At 47.2% G+C, this 16,823-nt stretch overlaps 1 protein-coding gene across 1 annotated transcript; it reads left to right on the top strand.

Annotated features, from left to right (window-relative positions):
- The first annotated feature begins 15,636 nt into the window (after positions 1–15,636).
- Positions 15,637–16,602, top strand: LOC119390877 (uncharacterized). Its single transcript, XM_037658616.1, has one exon. It carries the CDS (start codon positions 15,637–15,639, stop codon positions 16,600–16,602), a length of 966 nt encoding a protein of 321 aa, XP_037514544.1.
- The last annotated feature ends 221 nt before the right edge of the window (positions 16,603–16,823 follow it).

The raw sequence follows: 16,823 nt of genomic DNA, 5'->3' as shown, positions 1-16,823 counted from the left end.
CTTTATTGAGGCCTAACTGTACCTGCCGCTCACATATTGCAAGATTACAGGACTTAAACCCAATCTGAACATCATCTACGTAGACTGAATAAAACATGTTTCGCGGAATGAATGACCGTAGAGAGGTCATTTTTACTATGAAAAGGGTACAGCTTAGCACACCGCCCTGCGGTACACCAGTCTCTTGGGTAAATGGCTTGGACAGAGCATTTCCTACTCTGACGCGGAAGGTACGGTCACTTAGGTAACTTTCTATCACGTTTAGCATGTTACCTCGAATACCAATTTCGGAGAGGTCTTTCAAGATTCCGAATCGCCACGTAGTGTCATACGCCTTCTCCATATCAAGAAACACGGAGAGGAAAAACTGTTTGTGGATAAAGGCATCCCGAATGTAGGCCTCAATACGCACGAGATGGTCCGTTGTTGAACGGCCTTCCCTGAAACCGCACTGATACATATCGAGCAGCATATTAGTTTCAAGAAAGTACAACAACCGGCGATTTATCATCTTTTCAAATAGCTTGCAAAGGCAACTTGTCAGAGCTATTGGCCGGTAGCTTGCTGCACAAGATGGATCTTTACCTTCTTTTAGGACGGGGATTACGATAGCCTCTTTCCATGCTAAAGGAATATATCCTGCGGTCCAGATCTTGTTATAGATACTCAAGAGCACCATCTGCGCGTCCGGATGGAGGTGTTGTATCATTATGTACATGACTCTGTCAGCTCCCGGCGAAGACTTGTGACAACTGTTCAAGGAAGCTCTAAACTCAGCCATGCCAAAGGGACGATTGTACGGTTCGTCTCTACTAGGCTTACGGTTCAGTGCTTTCTTTTCTGCTATTTCTTTGTGTTTACGGAAACTTGCTGAGTAGTTTGATGAGCTAGACACGCGCTCGAAATGTTCACCGAGCGCATTTGCCTGGTCTTCAAGGGTGTTGCCTACGGCGTCAACAAAGGGCAAAGCGCGGAACTGCTTATCTGATAATTTTCTCAGCCTATTCCACGCTTTCACTTCTTGTGTGTATGAGTTTATACTCGAGATATATTTTACCCAGCTCTCTCTTTTAGCATTACGGCGAGTGCGCCTACCCTGGGATTTTACTTGTTTAAAGGTTTCAAGATTTTCCGCCGTTGGATGCTCACGAAGCAAGCTCCATGCCTTATTTTGCTTTTTGCGCGCATTTCTGCACTCGTCATTCCACCATGGGACGCGCTTTTTTCTTGTGCTACCATTTGTAAGGGGAATGCACTCCAATGCAGCATCAACTATAAAAGCGGTAAAATGAGCAATAGCATCGTTTATGTTAAAATCATTAAAAGCATTTCTAGGCATGTGAGTTATACGAAAAAACTTTTCCCAATCTGCACATGCTACTTTCCACTGAGGGTTATGTGGTATGGAGTCTTGGTCCGTGGTTTTGAGGCAGATAGGGAAGTGATCGCTGCCGTAGGGGTTCTGAATCACCTCCCAATCTAAGTAGGGTAAAAGAGCGGCTGAGCAGATCGCTAGATCTATAGCAGAGTAGGTATTGTGTGTTGTGCTGTAGTATGTCGGTTGTTTTTTATTTAGAAGGCAAGTACCAGAGTTCAAGAGATACCGCTCTATCAGGCGGCCCCTCGCATCACACCGACAGTCTCCCCAGAGCGAGTTGTGTGCATTGAAATCGCCTGTCAAGATAAACGGCTCCGGGAGCTGATTAATTAGGCCTTCAAAATCTGCCTTATCTAGCATTTGATCAGGAGGAATATATAGAGAGCAGATAGTTGTGATCCTATTAAGCAAGATGGCGCGAATGGCCACTGCCTCTAGAGAAGTTTGAAGTTGTAACTTCTGGCTTGCAACTGACTTTACTGCGATAATAGCTACCCCACCTGACGAGGCAAGGCTGTCAGTGCGGTCCTTACGAAAAATGACATGTTGATTTAAAAAATTTGTGTTTTCAGGCTTGAGGTGTGTCTCCTGTATACAGAGTACTTTAGGATTAAACTTGCTTATTAGTTCTCTAACATCATCTAGGTTGTGTAGAAGGCCTCTAGCATTCCACTGCAGTATCTGTGTAGCCATTAAAAGCTAGAGGGGAGAGTACTCTGTATACTAGGATTTATCTTATGTAAGACTTTCTTTTGGAGGAGCTGTTATGCGTTGTTTGCTTGTTGCGGCACGCTCAAGGGAGCGGTGCCGCTCCTTCGACACCAAAGGCGTCGAGGTGACTGGTGTTGTATCCATCGCCTCCCTGGAGGCGCTGGATGAGCGCATTATGCGCGCAGACTGTTGTGGTTTAGGCCTCGACTCGCGAGAGGAGGCCGTTGAGGCTACCGAGCCGCTAGGCTGCTGGCCCTTTGTTAGTGGCAGAGCGGCAGCTGCTGCATCCGCGTGGGGGGCTGGGGGCTTAGCCGCTGCAACCCTGCGTGAGGTCTGGGCGGGAGCCACTGTCCGTTGTGACACTGCCCCCTCGCGTGTCACATCGGCGTATGTAGTGTAGTGAACTATTGAAAATCGTTTCCGTGCTTCCTTGAACGACACATTTTCTTTGACTTTGAACGTTATTATATCCTTTTCCTTTTTCCATGCAGGGCATGATCGAGAGTAAGAAGGGTGCTCACCATCGCAGTTCGCACAGTGAGGCGTGTTGTTGCAGTCGTCAGAGGAGTGATCGTGCTCAGCACACTTTGCACACGTTGGCCGTCCTCGGCAGCTCAGAGATCCGTGGCCATATCTCTGGCACCGGAAACAACGTCTCGGATTAGGTATGTATGCCCTGACGCGGATTTTCATGTACCCTGTTTCAATGTGTTCTGGCAGCTTGCTTGAGTCAAATGTGAGGATCAAGTGCTTGGTTGGTATTTCTCTGTCATCTCTGCGTATCTTGATCCTTTTAACATCAATCACATTTTGTTCTTTCCATCCGTCCAGTAGTTCGGCCTCACTTAGTGTAATTAAGTCGTCATCTACACACCACGGACCGTATTCATTGATTTGTGTGCATTCACAGTTATAGGAATGTCTCCGAATCTCTCAAGGCTGGGGAGTTTCTCATACTGGGCTTTGCAAGAAATCTCAAGAAGTAGATCTCCACTTGACATTTTAGTGATCTTATATCCTGGTCCTAGCTTTTGTTCAAGGTATTTAGCGACAAGAAAAGGTGAAACGCCTCTCGCTGGCATGTCGGTTTGCTCACTGTGTAACACGTGATACCGAGGAAAGTTGTCTTTCTGGTTTGTCAGGAAACTTGCTGTCACTTCGGTGCGCCCTCTTTTGAGAGGGCGATCAGAAAGTGGGGGGAAAGGAGTACCCATTAAATGCTTCATTATTCAGCAGCCATGGTAGCCACCCACCATCGAGCCCAACAAGGGGACGCTACAATGCTTGGTCAACACATGTAGACGCCAGCTATACATAGCTGCTATAACCCAATATAATATATCCAAGGCTGGATATAGTACACAAGGTTAACCCAGGCCGCCTACGAAAACTGGGAAGTAACTGAAGCGAATAGGAGACAGGACAGCGAGGAAAGAGGATAGGAAAGTGAAAGATGAGAGAAAGGGATTGGAAAAGGCGACCACCGATTTCCCCTGGGTGGGTCAGCCCAGGGGTGCCGTCTACGTGAAGCCGGGGCCAAAGGGGTGTGTTGCCTCTGCCGGGGGGCCTTAAAGGTCCAATCACCCGGTGTCCGCTCAACCCCCAGGATCCCCTTTTCCCCGGACACGGCAATGCCACGCACGGCTAGGCGTGGGAGGGGGTCGAAACCCCCCCGTTAGCTCGGGTCCGTGGTGTCGCTACACACCAAACGCCTGCTCCCGCAGACGCCCCTGCGGGGTACGTCGCAAGAGACATAGCATATGCTTATTGGCCGATAGCCGACGTAAATCGAGAGCGGCGTTCGCATCAGATGCGCTTCTTGCCACGGCGTGCCGCCACTTGCCGGTGCCGCACGCCTCAGTACATGGTAGCCGCACTCGCGCACGCGAATCACAGCGGGAGAGCGATCGCGTTTCATGGCGCGCGCTGACGTAACTTCTTTCCTTCGTGCCATCCCTCCCTATGTAGCTTCCAGTGCGCTCGTCGGCACGAGAAAAGAGAGAAAGCGCAGAGAGCGTGCGCCAAATCCCCGTAACTCCGCTCATTCTTGACGGATTCGAGAAATTTTTGCGGCAATCGATTCGGGAGGCAGTAAACTCCGATAGTGAGGTCATTAGATAATTACTTGGAAAAGTGGTTCATGACCCCTTTAAGAGACAGGAAGAGAGCAGAGTCGGTCAGGAAACAAACGGATGTTAAGGATATCATAGTTGAAATCAAGAAGAAGAAACGGATATGGGCCGGGCACGTAGCACGTCGGCAGGATAACCGGTGGTCATTAAGGGTAACTGACTGGATTCCAAGAGATGGCGAACGCGTGAGGGGGAGACAGAAAATTAGGTGGGTAGATGAGATTAAGAAGTTTGTAGGTATAACGTGGCAGCAAAAAGCACAGGACCGGGTTGATTGGCGGAACATGGGAGAGGCCTTTGCCCTGCAGTGGGCGTAGACAAGCTGATGATGATGACTCATGTTTCCGCTATAACTCATAAGCAAGCCGAGCGACACGGCGACACCGCAGGATGGTCCGACGCAGCTTGCCGCTTTCGCCGCTGGGACCGTGCAGACAAATTTGGCACAGACGGACCAGCCTCCTCGCTCCCTCCTTCCATCGCGCGACCATGGCACAACTGCTGAACTGAAGTACTCGCCCGCTGACCCGACGTGGCAGAGAAATAAGCGGCGAATCACGTGGTTAATCACGTGGACACGGCTGGAGAGCCAGTTCTCTGGTTTGTCATCCTAGCAGCGGTCGGAGCAGTAGTGGCGGCGGACACGGCTAGTCACGCGGTATGCTGGCTGGCTGGCTCCTTGCCAATGTATGTAGATTAATCTAAAAACACAGGCGCAATGTGATGGCCGTGCGATGGCCCGGGGTCCGCAAAGGGCCCAAACTCCGCAAAGGGCCCTTCCTTGGCCTTCCTTATCATATGGTAGCTTGCAGCGATCGCGGCGGCTCGGAGCAAGGCGAGGAATACATCGGGAAGCCCTGCAGCTTTCAAGCTTGTCGCGCAACTTGATCTATATACCGACCAGAGAAATGCTCAAGGTCCGGTTTTCTGGAGTAATAATTGTTGGGATTTAACGTCCCAAAATAACGATATCATTATGAGAGACCCCGTAGTGTAGGGCTCCGGAAATTTCGACCACCTGGGGTCCTTTAACGTGCACCTAAATTTAAGCCCACGCGCCTCAAACATTTTTCACCTCAATCGAAAGTGCGGCCGCCGCAGCCGGGATTCAATCCCGCGATCGGGGTATTCAGGACTAAGGAGACTGAAGTGACAGCCGGGCTAGTTGGAATTGAGTCATCTCGAATTGACTTGTACAAGGCAAAATACAACTCGGACAGCAAAGAAGCACACACGCGCAGCACTGTTCATTTCTCTCCCTCTCTTCCTCTCTCTCAGCAAGGATGAGTTCACAGTGTTGTACACGTGCCCGAACAGCTCAACAGCGTTATACTACTACTGCAAATATTTATTATACTCGTACGAATCCATCTCGCCAGCTGCTATAAGTAGCCGCTTCCAATGTGATCGGCGGGCAGCCTTCTCGAAATTACATTCAGAATGAGACTGTCCGGCTATTCAAAAAAAAAAAAAAATGTTTAGCAGGGTCGTAGCCAGAAATTTTTTTCGGGGGGGGGGGGGGGGTTCAACCATACTTTATGTATGTTCGTGCGTGCGTTTGTATGTGTGCGTGTATATATACGCAAGCAAAATTGAAAAATTTCGGGGGTGGGGGGTTGAACCCCCCCCCCCCCCTGGCTACGCCCCTGATGTTTAGGTACTGTTTAGCATAGTAATGTGCTGTTTAGTGTGCGCACGTGAACACCATGAGATTTCACAGGTTTGTGACGTCTCGTAACAAGCATGCATGCGATTTTAAGGCGCACCGAAAATTTTTACGTGCGGCGAAAAACCAATGACCAAAAATATGCCGTATTGAAAATAGCGTACTTTCTTATTTTTTATGTAGTCGTGCTTCAGTGGTCGTTACGCAGAGGACAATTTTGGGGTCATTTGTTGCATCACGGTACGAGCAGATGCCGTGTGTATGGCCCAGAAATTTTCGACCAATCATAAACAGCTAAAGATCAATGCGGAAGGAAAAAATGCGGGTATTTTTACGTTATAATCACCCATATTTTTTTAAAAGAAAATTTGTGCTTACACCGTTTGCATATAGGCCTATTTTCTTGGAGGGGCCGGAGGGCCTTCCAAGCAATATAGAAAACAGCGCAATACAACGAAGACAAATACCAAACAGGACCAGCGCTGTTCAGCGCTAGTCCTGTTTGGTTTTTCTTGTCTTCTATTATTGCGCTGTTTTCTACTATATATGAAGTTCGCACGCTCCAACCAAAGTTGCAAATACAAATACGATGAGTATAAAGAATGTACTACGCCTCTAATACCACAAATTCTTACTTTAAGAGAACTTGACGTTGACATGTTAACATTTACAGTAACATAATAATAATAATTATAATAACAATGCGCCAGAAAAACTTTTTAGACTAGGAGCAAACAAGGCAAAATATAAGATACGCAAACCTCAATATCTCCAAGAAAGTGAAGTACTAAATACGGAAAAGAAAATGTTCAGTCACTGTTGCCTACATTAAAAACCGCAATTATTAGTGGGCAGCTTCTGGACGTTAACGAAATTGCATTGAATGATACAAATATATACTACAGGGGAGGCCGCAATCGGCATAATTGTATTTATGCATAAAGTTCAATAAAACGTCTGTTGGGCCTGGTTGGTACATAGCTTTTAAGATGAAAACTTCGGCGCCAACCCGGACAAACCACAAGGATTATATCAGACAAGCACTGGCGCTGTGCTTGTCTCATCTATGTAGATCTATCTCTGTATATGAAGAATCACATCAGATTTAGTGCGTTCTCTTCTTCTCTCTCTCTCTCTCTCTCTCTCTCTATATATATATATATATATATATATATATATATATATATATATATATATATATATATATATATATATATATATATACGGCGGGCGAAGTGATCAGGGAGGCCAGCCCCCCACTCGCGAACAAGTTGGTACGCCACTGCGCATAGCGACTGGTCCGGAATGTGTCGCAGAAAGAAGATCGAAAGAAAAAAGAGGCACATGCCCATCGTTAGGCGACACCTGGGTTGGTGGAGCACGCGTAGAGCGGTTACAATAAGTGGAGCCCCTGCAAATAATAGGGGATGAGAGTCGTGATTCTCCTTAAGTATACTCGTGTGTGAGGCATACCATAACTCCTGGCACTTTGCGCATAAGAAGGACGATAAAACACAGAGGGCAGCCAAAAAGAGGGTGATTGTCAGTCCTTTACTTTTGTCGCTTGGGTTGTGGTGGAATGTCTGCAATTCCGTAATGCTACCAACTCACTCAAACCACTAACACATGTATACGTGCAGTATATATGTGCAACAATACACGCGCAACTCCTCTGCATGGCTTTCTCCTTTGCTGAAACTCGAATGCGCTTTATTTTGCTCAGGTGATATGCTTTTTAATGATTCAACAGGTAACTGTGGAATAGCTTGAAAAACGGAAACATCTGCCCACAATATCACATGTAAGTACATTTTAAAACTTAAAAAAAATATTTTGGCGTGGATGCAGAGCACAAAACTGAGAGCGAAAACAGCTTTTGCAACACAGAGGCAATGTTCGATTTTCCCGAGCCTGCGCTGTAGAACACGGCTTGTGAAGACGTACAAGACTGTGTACCTAAACGAAAGGTTAAGGTAAAGAAAACTTCAAAAAGAGCACCAAATCAAACATTGTACAAAACTGCTGTGCATAAGGAATTGTCTGAAAAACAAAACAAAAAGATGTACCATTCAAAAAGGATTCATATTTTGTTGCTTTCATACCTTCAAAGCAGAAGACGTCAAAATTAGCGTGATAGCCATTATTAAACATAAATTTATTGATTACATTTATGAATATTGATTCAGGGACTTGTCTAGCTGATAGAAGGCCGCCGGTACACAAAGCATTTCTCCTTGCTTTCACCTGTGGTTAGTACAAATTTACAGAAGCAGGTGGTCGGGACCTGCAGTCAAACCCTATTTTGCTGCACGCACAATTATGTTTCATCAGTCAATATGTCAGTTGCTGATAACGCAATCTCCTTGCTGGACAGTGGATCCTAAAAGGAGAGAACCGTTTTTTACACTATCGTAACGGTTACTGCCGCATTGCACACAACTGCTGATAACATTAAATGTGAGACACATACTAACACCCTCCACGCACACACCCCAATAAAAAAAAAAGAAAAAGGAAGGAAAGGGGGGTGTCACTTGACCGATACATAAGCGCTCCTAAAATTTAGTATCCTGTGCAATACGTTTATCTGAAAACAAAAATTCTGAATTGAAAACGCACGTTAATCCCACATTTATTTTACTTCTGTTTAGCACAAGAGTCAGCAATACAAGAATGTAAGTGACAGTTTAGTAGCAGAAACGTCACACCAGGTGATTAGAAACCATAGGTTGGCAAACTCACTCATGAGTTGACTCACTCACTCAGATCGAGCCGTGAGTCTGAGTGAGTCCGGTTGAGCAAAAGTTTTGTGAGTCTGAGTCCGAGTGAGTCCTAAGCGCAAAATATATGTCTTGAGTGAGTCTGAGTGAGCTCCACCTTTTATTGCCGACCTATGGTCCTATTTACTCACCTATCAGCATTTCTATCAGCCTTATATCGGCTTACGTTTATACTAAAATCTATTCACACAGCGCATGAACGCACTAGCGTTCATGCGACACCTCAATGTTTATTGATCAGAGGCGTGAGTAAGGGGGGGGGGTGCCATGACCTCCCCCCTCAAACTCTTTCACGGGACGTTCTTGATAGAAATAACTCGTGTGAGTCGCATATTTCATAAAAACGTCCTTACTGGATTGCAACCAGTGATAACTCGTATCTGAAGGTACAAGATCAAAAGGTGTGTCGTAGAGCACCGATTTTGTGAGATATTGGCGTTAAAGAGCATTTACACCATCATCGGAAAAGCTAATTTTACGCCAGTGGACTCATGAGTTGACTCATTCAGGCTCACTCAGACTCAGGTCAAGCCGTGAGTCTGAGTCTGATTGAGTCCGGCTGAGTGTTGGTGAGCTTGAGTCCGAGTGAGTCCGTTTGAGAAAAACTATAGTGAGTCTGAGTCCAAGTGAGTCCAGTTGAGAAAAATTTCGGTGAGTCTGAGTGAGTTCTCACTGCAAAATATATCTCTTGAGTGAGTCTGAGTGAGTTCCAATATTTTTGCCGACCTATATGTAAGAAACAGAAATGTTACATTTAACATTTTTCAGTGACCATACTTAGCATTTCACGTAAAGCTTGAATATATTCGTACCTAATTGTTTTCCTCAAGGGGTATATTCCACTTGGCAGTCCATAACCTCGGCTGCACCCAACGTAAGGCATATCGGCGTCTGCAAGTTTCCAAGCGGCCTGATAGGAGATCCTCACAGTATGCCTTGGGCGGGATGTATGCTGTAAAGTTTCAACGCAAAGGATTGAATTTGGCGAAAAAAAAAGACTCATTTGTGCTCTCTACGTACCTTTAAACATTCCGGCTTTGACAGTTACATGTATACCGAGTCATCTTTTCTGACCATAATGACACGTTGCTTTTAATATAGAACAGAAGAACAACACAAAAAGTTATCTTATCGCCAAAGAACTAAGAACATCGAAAGACAAACCAACCACACTGACCATGTCCCCCTTTGGACTCTTACTTTGCACGATTGCTGGTATTCATATGCTATCTGAAAAATCGTTAAGCGACAGCGTATCGCTTATTGCGTAACATGCCATTAGACACTTTTAGTTGGGCGTACGTATCGAGCCCACGTACGCAGCACTGCCACGGGAGAGAACTGCGCATGTGCAGTACGTAACGCATCGATTCCAGAGATGCGCGCGTACGCCCGATAAAAAACGCGGCGTGCGTAAACGTGACCAGGCGAAGCGTACGCGGCGTGACGCTCTCGCGATATCTCGATTGATATAAGAAACAGATAGCAAAACGGCAGCGATGGCGTCGAACGCAGAGAGCAACAAAGCCGGCACAAATCGAGTTTATTTTACTTTGAGCGATGATATTGCGCTGCTAGCGGAAATACAAACTAGCGATCCGTTTAAGCACCCGGAGCAGTGGGAAGAGATAGCTTGGCGCCTCAGGGAAGCCCTGAAAAAACCTTTTACAGCGCGCTGTGTGCGCGAGCGCCTGAACCTGTTGCTGGCACGGTACTCGGAGAATGATCAGCGAAACCAAAAAAAGTAAGTCTGGATGGTTGTTTCCGAGCACGGTACAAAATAGGGTGCGTTAGTCGTTGTGCAACTTTGCTATTAATTGATGTTCGTAGGTCCGGTACAGTAGCAATCGTCAACACAGTCTGTCCAAACGCACGCAACGTGACCAAACACACGGTAAAAGCGCACGCACATGCAAAACCTCGCGTAACTGAACAAACCGACGTAGACCATGGATCCAAAAAACGATTCGCCTTGGCTTGGATGCTAGTGGCCATCATGACGGCCGCTACTGCGCGAGGGCGCTAAAAAGCACCCAAAAGCTGTTTTATTTCTAATAACATACGTCCAGTTGAACGAAACGTATCTCGGTACGGCAATACGGGGAACTAAAAGTGTCGTTGAGCGCTTCGCATGCAGCGTACGCAACGTATCGTGCCGCATACGTGGGCTCGTTACGTACGCCCAACTAAAAGTGTCTATTCTCAGCTGCCCCGTTTCGATAGCGACGCAGTTAGACGTAATCGAGCGACGCAGAGCAAATACTGCCGATAACAATGCATCACGTAAAAGCATGACATAACTTATTTTTCTGACACGACCCAGTTACAGTAGCGTAAGCATGAGCACGAATTCCGGTGATCTGAATTTTGAATGCCGTACATTGTGATCTGAATGAGTACAACTATGGAACGAAGATGACTACAGCATATATTTGTGGTAGGGTTTCAAGGTAAGATCAACACAAAGAAGTTTAAAGTTTGGCGGAAGCCCGTCTAGTCGGGACGGCACGCACGCACGCACGCACGCACGCACGCACGCACGCACGCACGCACGCACGCACACACACACACACACACACACACACACACACACACACACACACACACACACACACACACACACACACACACACACACACACACACACACACGGAAAACGATTCGATATGTATGTTGGTCGCCAGCTCTAAAAGATCTTCGACATACCGGAAAACTTTTATCGCTATGACTTGCAATTCAATTTGCAAGTCCCTATCGACCTTGCTCAAGAAAATGCTACTCGAGTACAGGGGCAGCTCTCCACCCTATGCACACACCCGACCTTTGTACGAAAATCTTATCTTTAAATCCCACCAAGGTGCTGCTTAAGTGGTACATGGTCTGAGCGTGGTACTTACATGGCAATTGGCCATTTGAGGTTTCTTGCAGAAGCATCTAGATTCCTTGTCAATTCATGATCCTTTTTCTGTTTGCAACTCTGGAGAAGTTGTTCACTTTTTGTCTTCCGTTGAGTGCCGCAACTGTACGAGCATTAGCACTGACGTAGAGGACCTTTTTTTACTCCCTTCCACAATTGATGAAGCGTGCGAGGGAGTGCATCGTCAACGATAACGATGAGGTGGGGTTTAGAAATGCCTCTGGAATCATGGTAAAGGCCTTTTTGGAACTGTTAAGCTTCTACTTAAGCAGCACCTTGGGGGGATTTAGAGATTAGGTTCTCGTACAAAGGTCGGGTGTGTGCATAGGGTCGAGAGTTGCCCCTGTACTGAGCAGCATTTTCTTGAGCAAGGTCGATAGGGACTTGCAAATTGAATTGCAAGACATGGCGATAGAAGTTTTCCGGTATGTCGACGATTTTTTAGTGCTGGTGAGCAACGTACATATCGAATCGTTTGCAGATGTTGTGCTCCGTGCCTTCAGCGAACGAGGCGGTGGTTTGAATTTCACATGTGAGAAGCCTGTTGATAACACTTTAAGATTCTTTGACCTATCCCTGCATTTTTCCTCACAGCGTATCTGCTGGATGTGCGTACCCCGGTCTACTAAGCCGCTCTTGAGCTTCCGTTCCTTCCACTCTAAGCTAGTGAAGAACGGAATAGCTCTGTCGTGTCTGAAATGGGCTGTCAATATGTCATGTCAACATCTCGCTCAGCGCAGTTTTAATGAACAGGTAGATCGTCTAAAAAATGCAGCCTTTCCTGTCTCAGTGATACAAGCCGCCTGCCAACGCCTTATCAAGCAGATAAAAGGCCTTGATGTTCGCAGCCAGAATCTAGACCACAGCGACAGAGCGGCAGTTTATGCCATATGTGCACGGACTGTCACATCGGCTGAAGAAGACAGCTCAGCGTTTTGGGCTCAAAGTGGTTTATTTCCGCTAGTAGTAAGTTAAGTAGGCTATGTTCGATGGTCGGCAACAAGCATGACAATGTCATGACTCGTGGTTGCACTATTAACCACAGAGTTAGGTTCATGTCGTGTAGGACCAACGTCGTGTATTGCATCCCTCTGTCCGGTGCATGTGTCTACGTTGGTCAGACAGGCCGATGTGTAAATATACGCCTAAGGGAGCATCAGTGTTCCCTGCAGCGCAGTTGCAGAGACAGATATCTTGTACAGACACCGCGGTCGCACGACACGGGAATTAGGCGGAAGCTTATCACATTAACAGTATAGGGCAAAACAACAGCAGATCCACATTATCACACTTTCTCATGCGACCGGCTGTGGAGAACGCGGGCTCTTCGCTTACCCAACACGCTCGCAACGGCCCGTATCCAGCGCTCTCGCCTTTCTTCTTCGTACGACAACTATGGAAATCGGTAAAACTGAACGTTGTTATTCAGTCTTACGTCCGTGGCAATTCACAACACAACCGTAGCGTCGATTGCGGCGTTTCTTCGTAGCGTGTGGAGCGGTCTCGTCTGCTGTTGTTTTCGCCGTCGTTCAGGCGAGTGATCCAGCAAGCACTTCATGACGGTTCGGTGGCGCGTCCGACTAGCAGAGAGAAATTCACAGCTCGCGTTCTGAATGTTCAATGCGCAAACACTCGCGATATTAAGCTCAATCGTTGTTTCGCACTCGCTAGTTGCACCTGGTCCCACAGCGAACTGTGCGAGGGAGTCGGTGTTTGTACTACCCAATACTTCTCCGACAGGTGGCGCCACGCGTCTTGGAAAGAGTCTGACGTCCCGTGGTGCCATCACTGGAGCGGCTGTCGCATGCTATTTCGTGAACTTAGCGGCATCTTTTTCTCCCGTGTTGGCGAATCGATAATGGTTAAGCGTGTTTTGTGCTATGTTATCCCCTGACGTTAGCCGTACTTTTACGGCCAGTTCATTTTAACGCAAAAAAAAAAAAAAACTACACAAGACGACAAGGAAATTCGGATAAATTGTATTGCAAGTCTTGGAAGATATTTTTCTTGCGTCACGGAGTGGTTCTTCGAACGCATAGTTAGCTTATTTTATCGGTTGTCGTGTGCTCACAGTGCTTTATCGTGTCGCCAATTACCATCTGATGTATCCTCTTCTTCGCTATTAGTGAAGCTTCCCGGGGGCAAATCAATTACTCCTGCGGCTTAAAAGCAAAATAGATATAAGCAACTTAAGAGGTTGTTTAGCACAAACATTTAATCAACATAAGATGGTATTTCGTTCTTCTGCTTCTGCTGATGTCTGTGCGGATTTTATGTCACTTCTTAAATTACGTGTTTTGGGAACGGGCTCACTTTATTGAGCTCCAGTTTTAATTCGTACCCCACCATCACTTGCCTCAGCATACCGCAGTGTAGAATAGCTGCTTCTATGATTTGCCTTTCTGCTGTCAAGACCCATTATGTGTATACATTATTCCCTGTTCAATCGATAAAGTCAGCCTTGAACAGGACAGACCGCGATCTGACATTGACCAATAAACTTCCACTCCGTAGTGTAGGTCCCCTGGCGGATGAATCATTTCGGTTTTATTAGTTACAATCTAAAGGTTACAATGCATATCGCGGTGGTTTAGCTTTTAAAATGGCACGGTATTGTCAATAAAACTTCTGTCCTCTGTCAGGCTATATGCCTTTAGCCCCAACATCCTTTTGTTTCTTGTTCCTTGTACAAGAATACAATAAAACAAATTTTGAAATTTGAAATTTGAAATTTGAAATAAAACTTCTATGGGAGAGGGAAATAAGAAAACACAGATAAAATTGTTGTAACAGCCATGTAACGTATAAATTACAACTTACTGGCCTTTTAATGTCATCGTAAACGTTACCGTGATTAAAGTGATATACGCCTGCAGAGGGTCTCTTTCCAAAGCAGTTTAGCGTGTCTCCGTGGTAGAATACATGAATGCCACGCAGAATGCTTGGGTTCGATTCCTGCTGGGATACTGATTTTTATTCTTCGCATTCGTCGGGTCAACGCTGGTCATGTCTTGTTTGCTTAACGCTCTCGCGTTTAAATAACCAATGTCTGGTGTCGCCGTGCCTGGCCAGATATAAACTGTCAATCACCTGTGGCGCATACCCGCATACTGCGGCCCGTGGTGAACGGCTATGTGCCACACGTGTCTGGAGGATAGGGTTTGACGTCGTACGCGACAGAATTTTCACGTTATTCAGGGCATGACCAGACGGTCATATTCGTTAAACGCTCCTCCCATGCCAATTTTAATCTACACCATATTAGTGGCTAGATAGATAGATAGATAGATAGAAACAGTGGCGTAGGCAGCAATTTTTTTTTCGGGGGGGGGGGGACACCTCCTTGATCCGACCTTGGGTCTGGGCAGATAAGTGGGGTCGAGTGTCATCTTGTGCTCTGTATCCCATGGGGAAAAAAATTTCGGGGGGTGGGGGTCACGGGCCCGGTGTGTCCCCCTCCCCCCCCCCCTGGCTACGCCACTTGATAGAAACGCTCAAAGTGCCTTTGGTTCACTAAGAAATACTTCACATTTGATAATGTCTCCTACGCACTTCTTGGCTTCATTGTTGTTGGCTTCATTACATTGTGTCTAGCAAAGAAACAAGCCCTCGACCGATTTCTTATCACAAAGAGAAAACAACAAAGACTTAATTTAGCATAAACCATCCAATTCTTGCCGTTCGTGTAATAAAAGTAACGCGAAAAGGCACCGAATGTTATGTCACGTAAATGATACAGTGTGACTTCACTTTGTAGTGTACAGCAGTGCCACTAGATGGCTGTATGATTTATGTAATGTGCAAGAGTACTGACAGATGGCAGCGCGACATGTACTGGATTCAATAATAAGGGCTGCCAATAAACCAGTCGTCACTTGTCCACCCGGAGCCTCGGCTGTCGTGTCACTTACTCGCCCGATGCGCTCGACATGGTGTCAGATGTGGGCGGGATTCATCTTCGCTGATCCCGTGCTTGCATCCTCGTGACACGGCCCCGCCGCCGCCGTCGCTGCTCTGCCATGCCGACTACCGGTGTTGAGGGTTCCGCCGGGATGTCGGCCGCTCCGTTCTTGCAAGGCATGGCCCAGCTGCGTCCACCGTCGCCGTTCGACTTCGACAACCCCAGCTCATGGCCTACATGGCTGCTGCAGTTCGAGGACTTCTCGTTCGCTACCGGACTTTACGTCGCGCCGGCAGAGGTACAAGTGCGCTCCATGCTTTACTGTATGGGCCCGCAAGCCAGGGTTGTCCTCGCGTCGACCACGCTAGGCGAGGCGGATATGAAAGACGTCGCCGCCGTGAAGAAGGCTTTCACCGACCACTTCGTGCACCCGCCGAACGAGCTGTACGAATCAGCGCGGTTCCACCGCCGTACGCAGCAACCAGGTGAAACGGCCGACGCATTTTTTACGGCGCTCCGGACAATGGTCAAGTCCTGCAACTATCCGTCGCCCGACGTCGAAGAGCGGCTCGTCCGAGACCGTTTTCTCGTGGGCTTGCTCGACCGCGAACTCTCGGACAAGCTCTGTCGGAACCCGAAAATGACGCTACAAGAAGCGCTGACGTACTACGTTCGTCGGCACGAAGACGCAGGTAACGAGCGCAGAGCTCGTGACTCGGCAGAGGCATCTTCGTTCGCCGTCGACGCCGCTCGCCTTCGCAAAGGAAAGCAAGCGCCAGCTGATAAGACAACGCAACAGCTGTGCCCATTCTGCGGACGAGCGTCACACCCTCGCGCCGACTGTCCCGCTCGCAGTGCGTCGTGCAACTTTTGTCGCAAGAATGGCCATTTCGAAAGGGTGTGCCGCAAAAAGAAGCGCGTAAACGGGAAGCACACACGGAAGCCTTTGGCCAGCTCCATCGAGTTGCATGCAGTTGCGGGAGAGCGCCCGAACGCGAAGTTCGTCGAGGTACTCGTCGATGGGCGCCCACTTTCCTTCAAGGCCCAGACAACAGTCGACATCTTATGCTCGTCCTCAAAAGGTACAAACGTCTTCGTCCGCTTGGCAGCATTCTGAGTACGTCCTCAGGACCTCGTTTGCAGGATTATCCTAAACGTGCTCTCATGCGGACGTGTTCGGGACAGCAACAAGCTTGCGCTGAACTGGGAATTACAACATTTGTGCAATGAACACCATTTGACTGCATGTTATTTTTTTATTTTAAAAAATAGAACATCTTTATCTGGTGACATAATTATGATTGCCGACGGACACGTTTCTCCTTGTTCAGAATGAGT

Source organism: Rhipicephalus sanguineus, chromosome 1, assembly GCF_013339695.2.
Source record: "Rhipicephalus sanguineus isolate Rsan-2018 chromosome 1, BIME_Rsan_1.4, whole genome shotgun sequence".
Lineage (NCBI taxonomy): Eukaryota > Metazoa > Arthropoda > Arachnida > Ixodida > Ixodidae > Rhipicephalus > Rhipicephalus sanguineus.
This window is presented reverse-complemented; position numbering and strand designations above follow the sequence as displayed.

Excerpts from the sequence above, each read along its gene's own strand:
- LOC119390877 (XM_037658616.1), top strand. The coding sequence starts at position 15,637 with ATGTCGGCCGCTCCGTTCTTGCAAGGCATGGCCCAGCTGCGTCCACCG.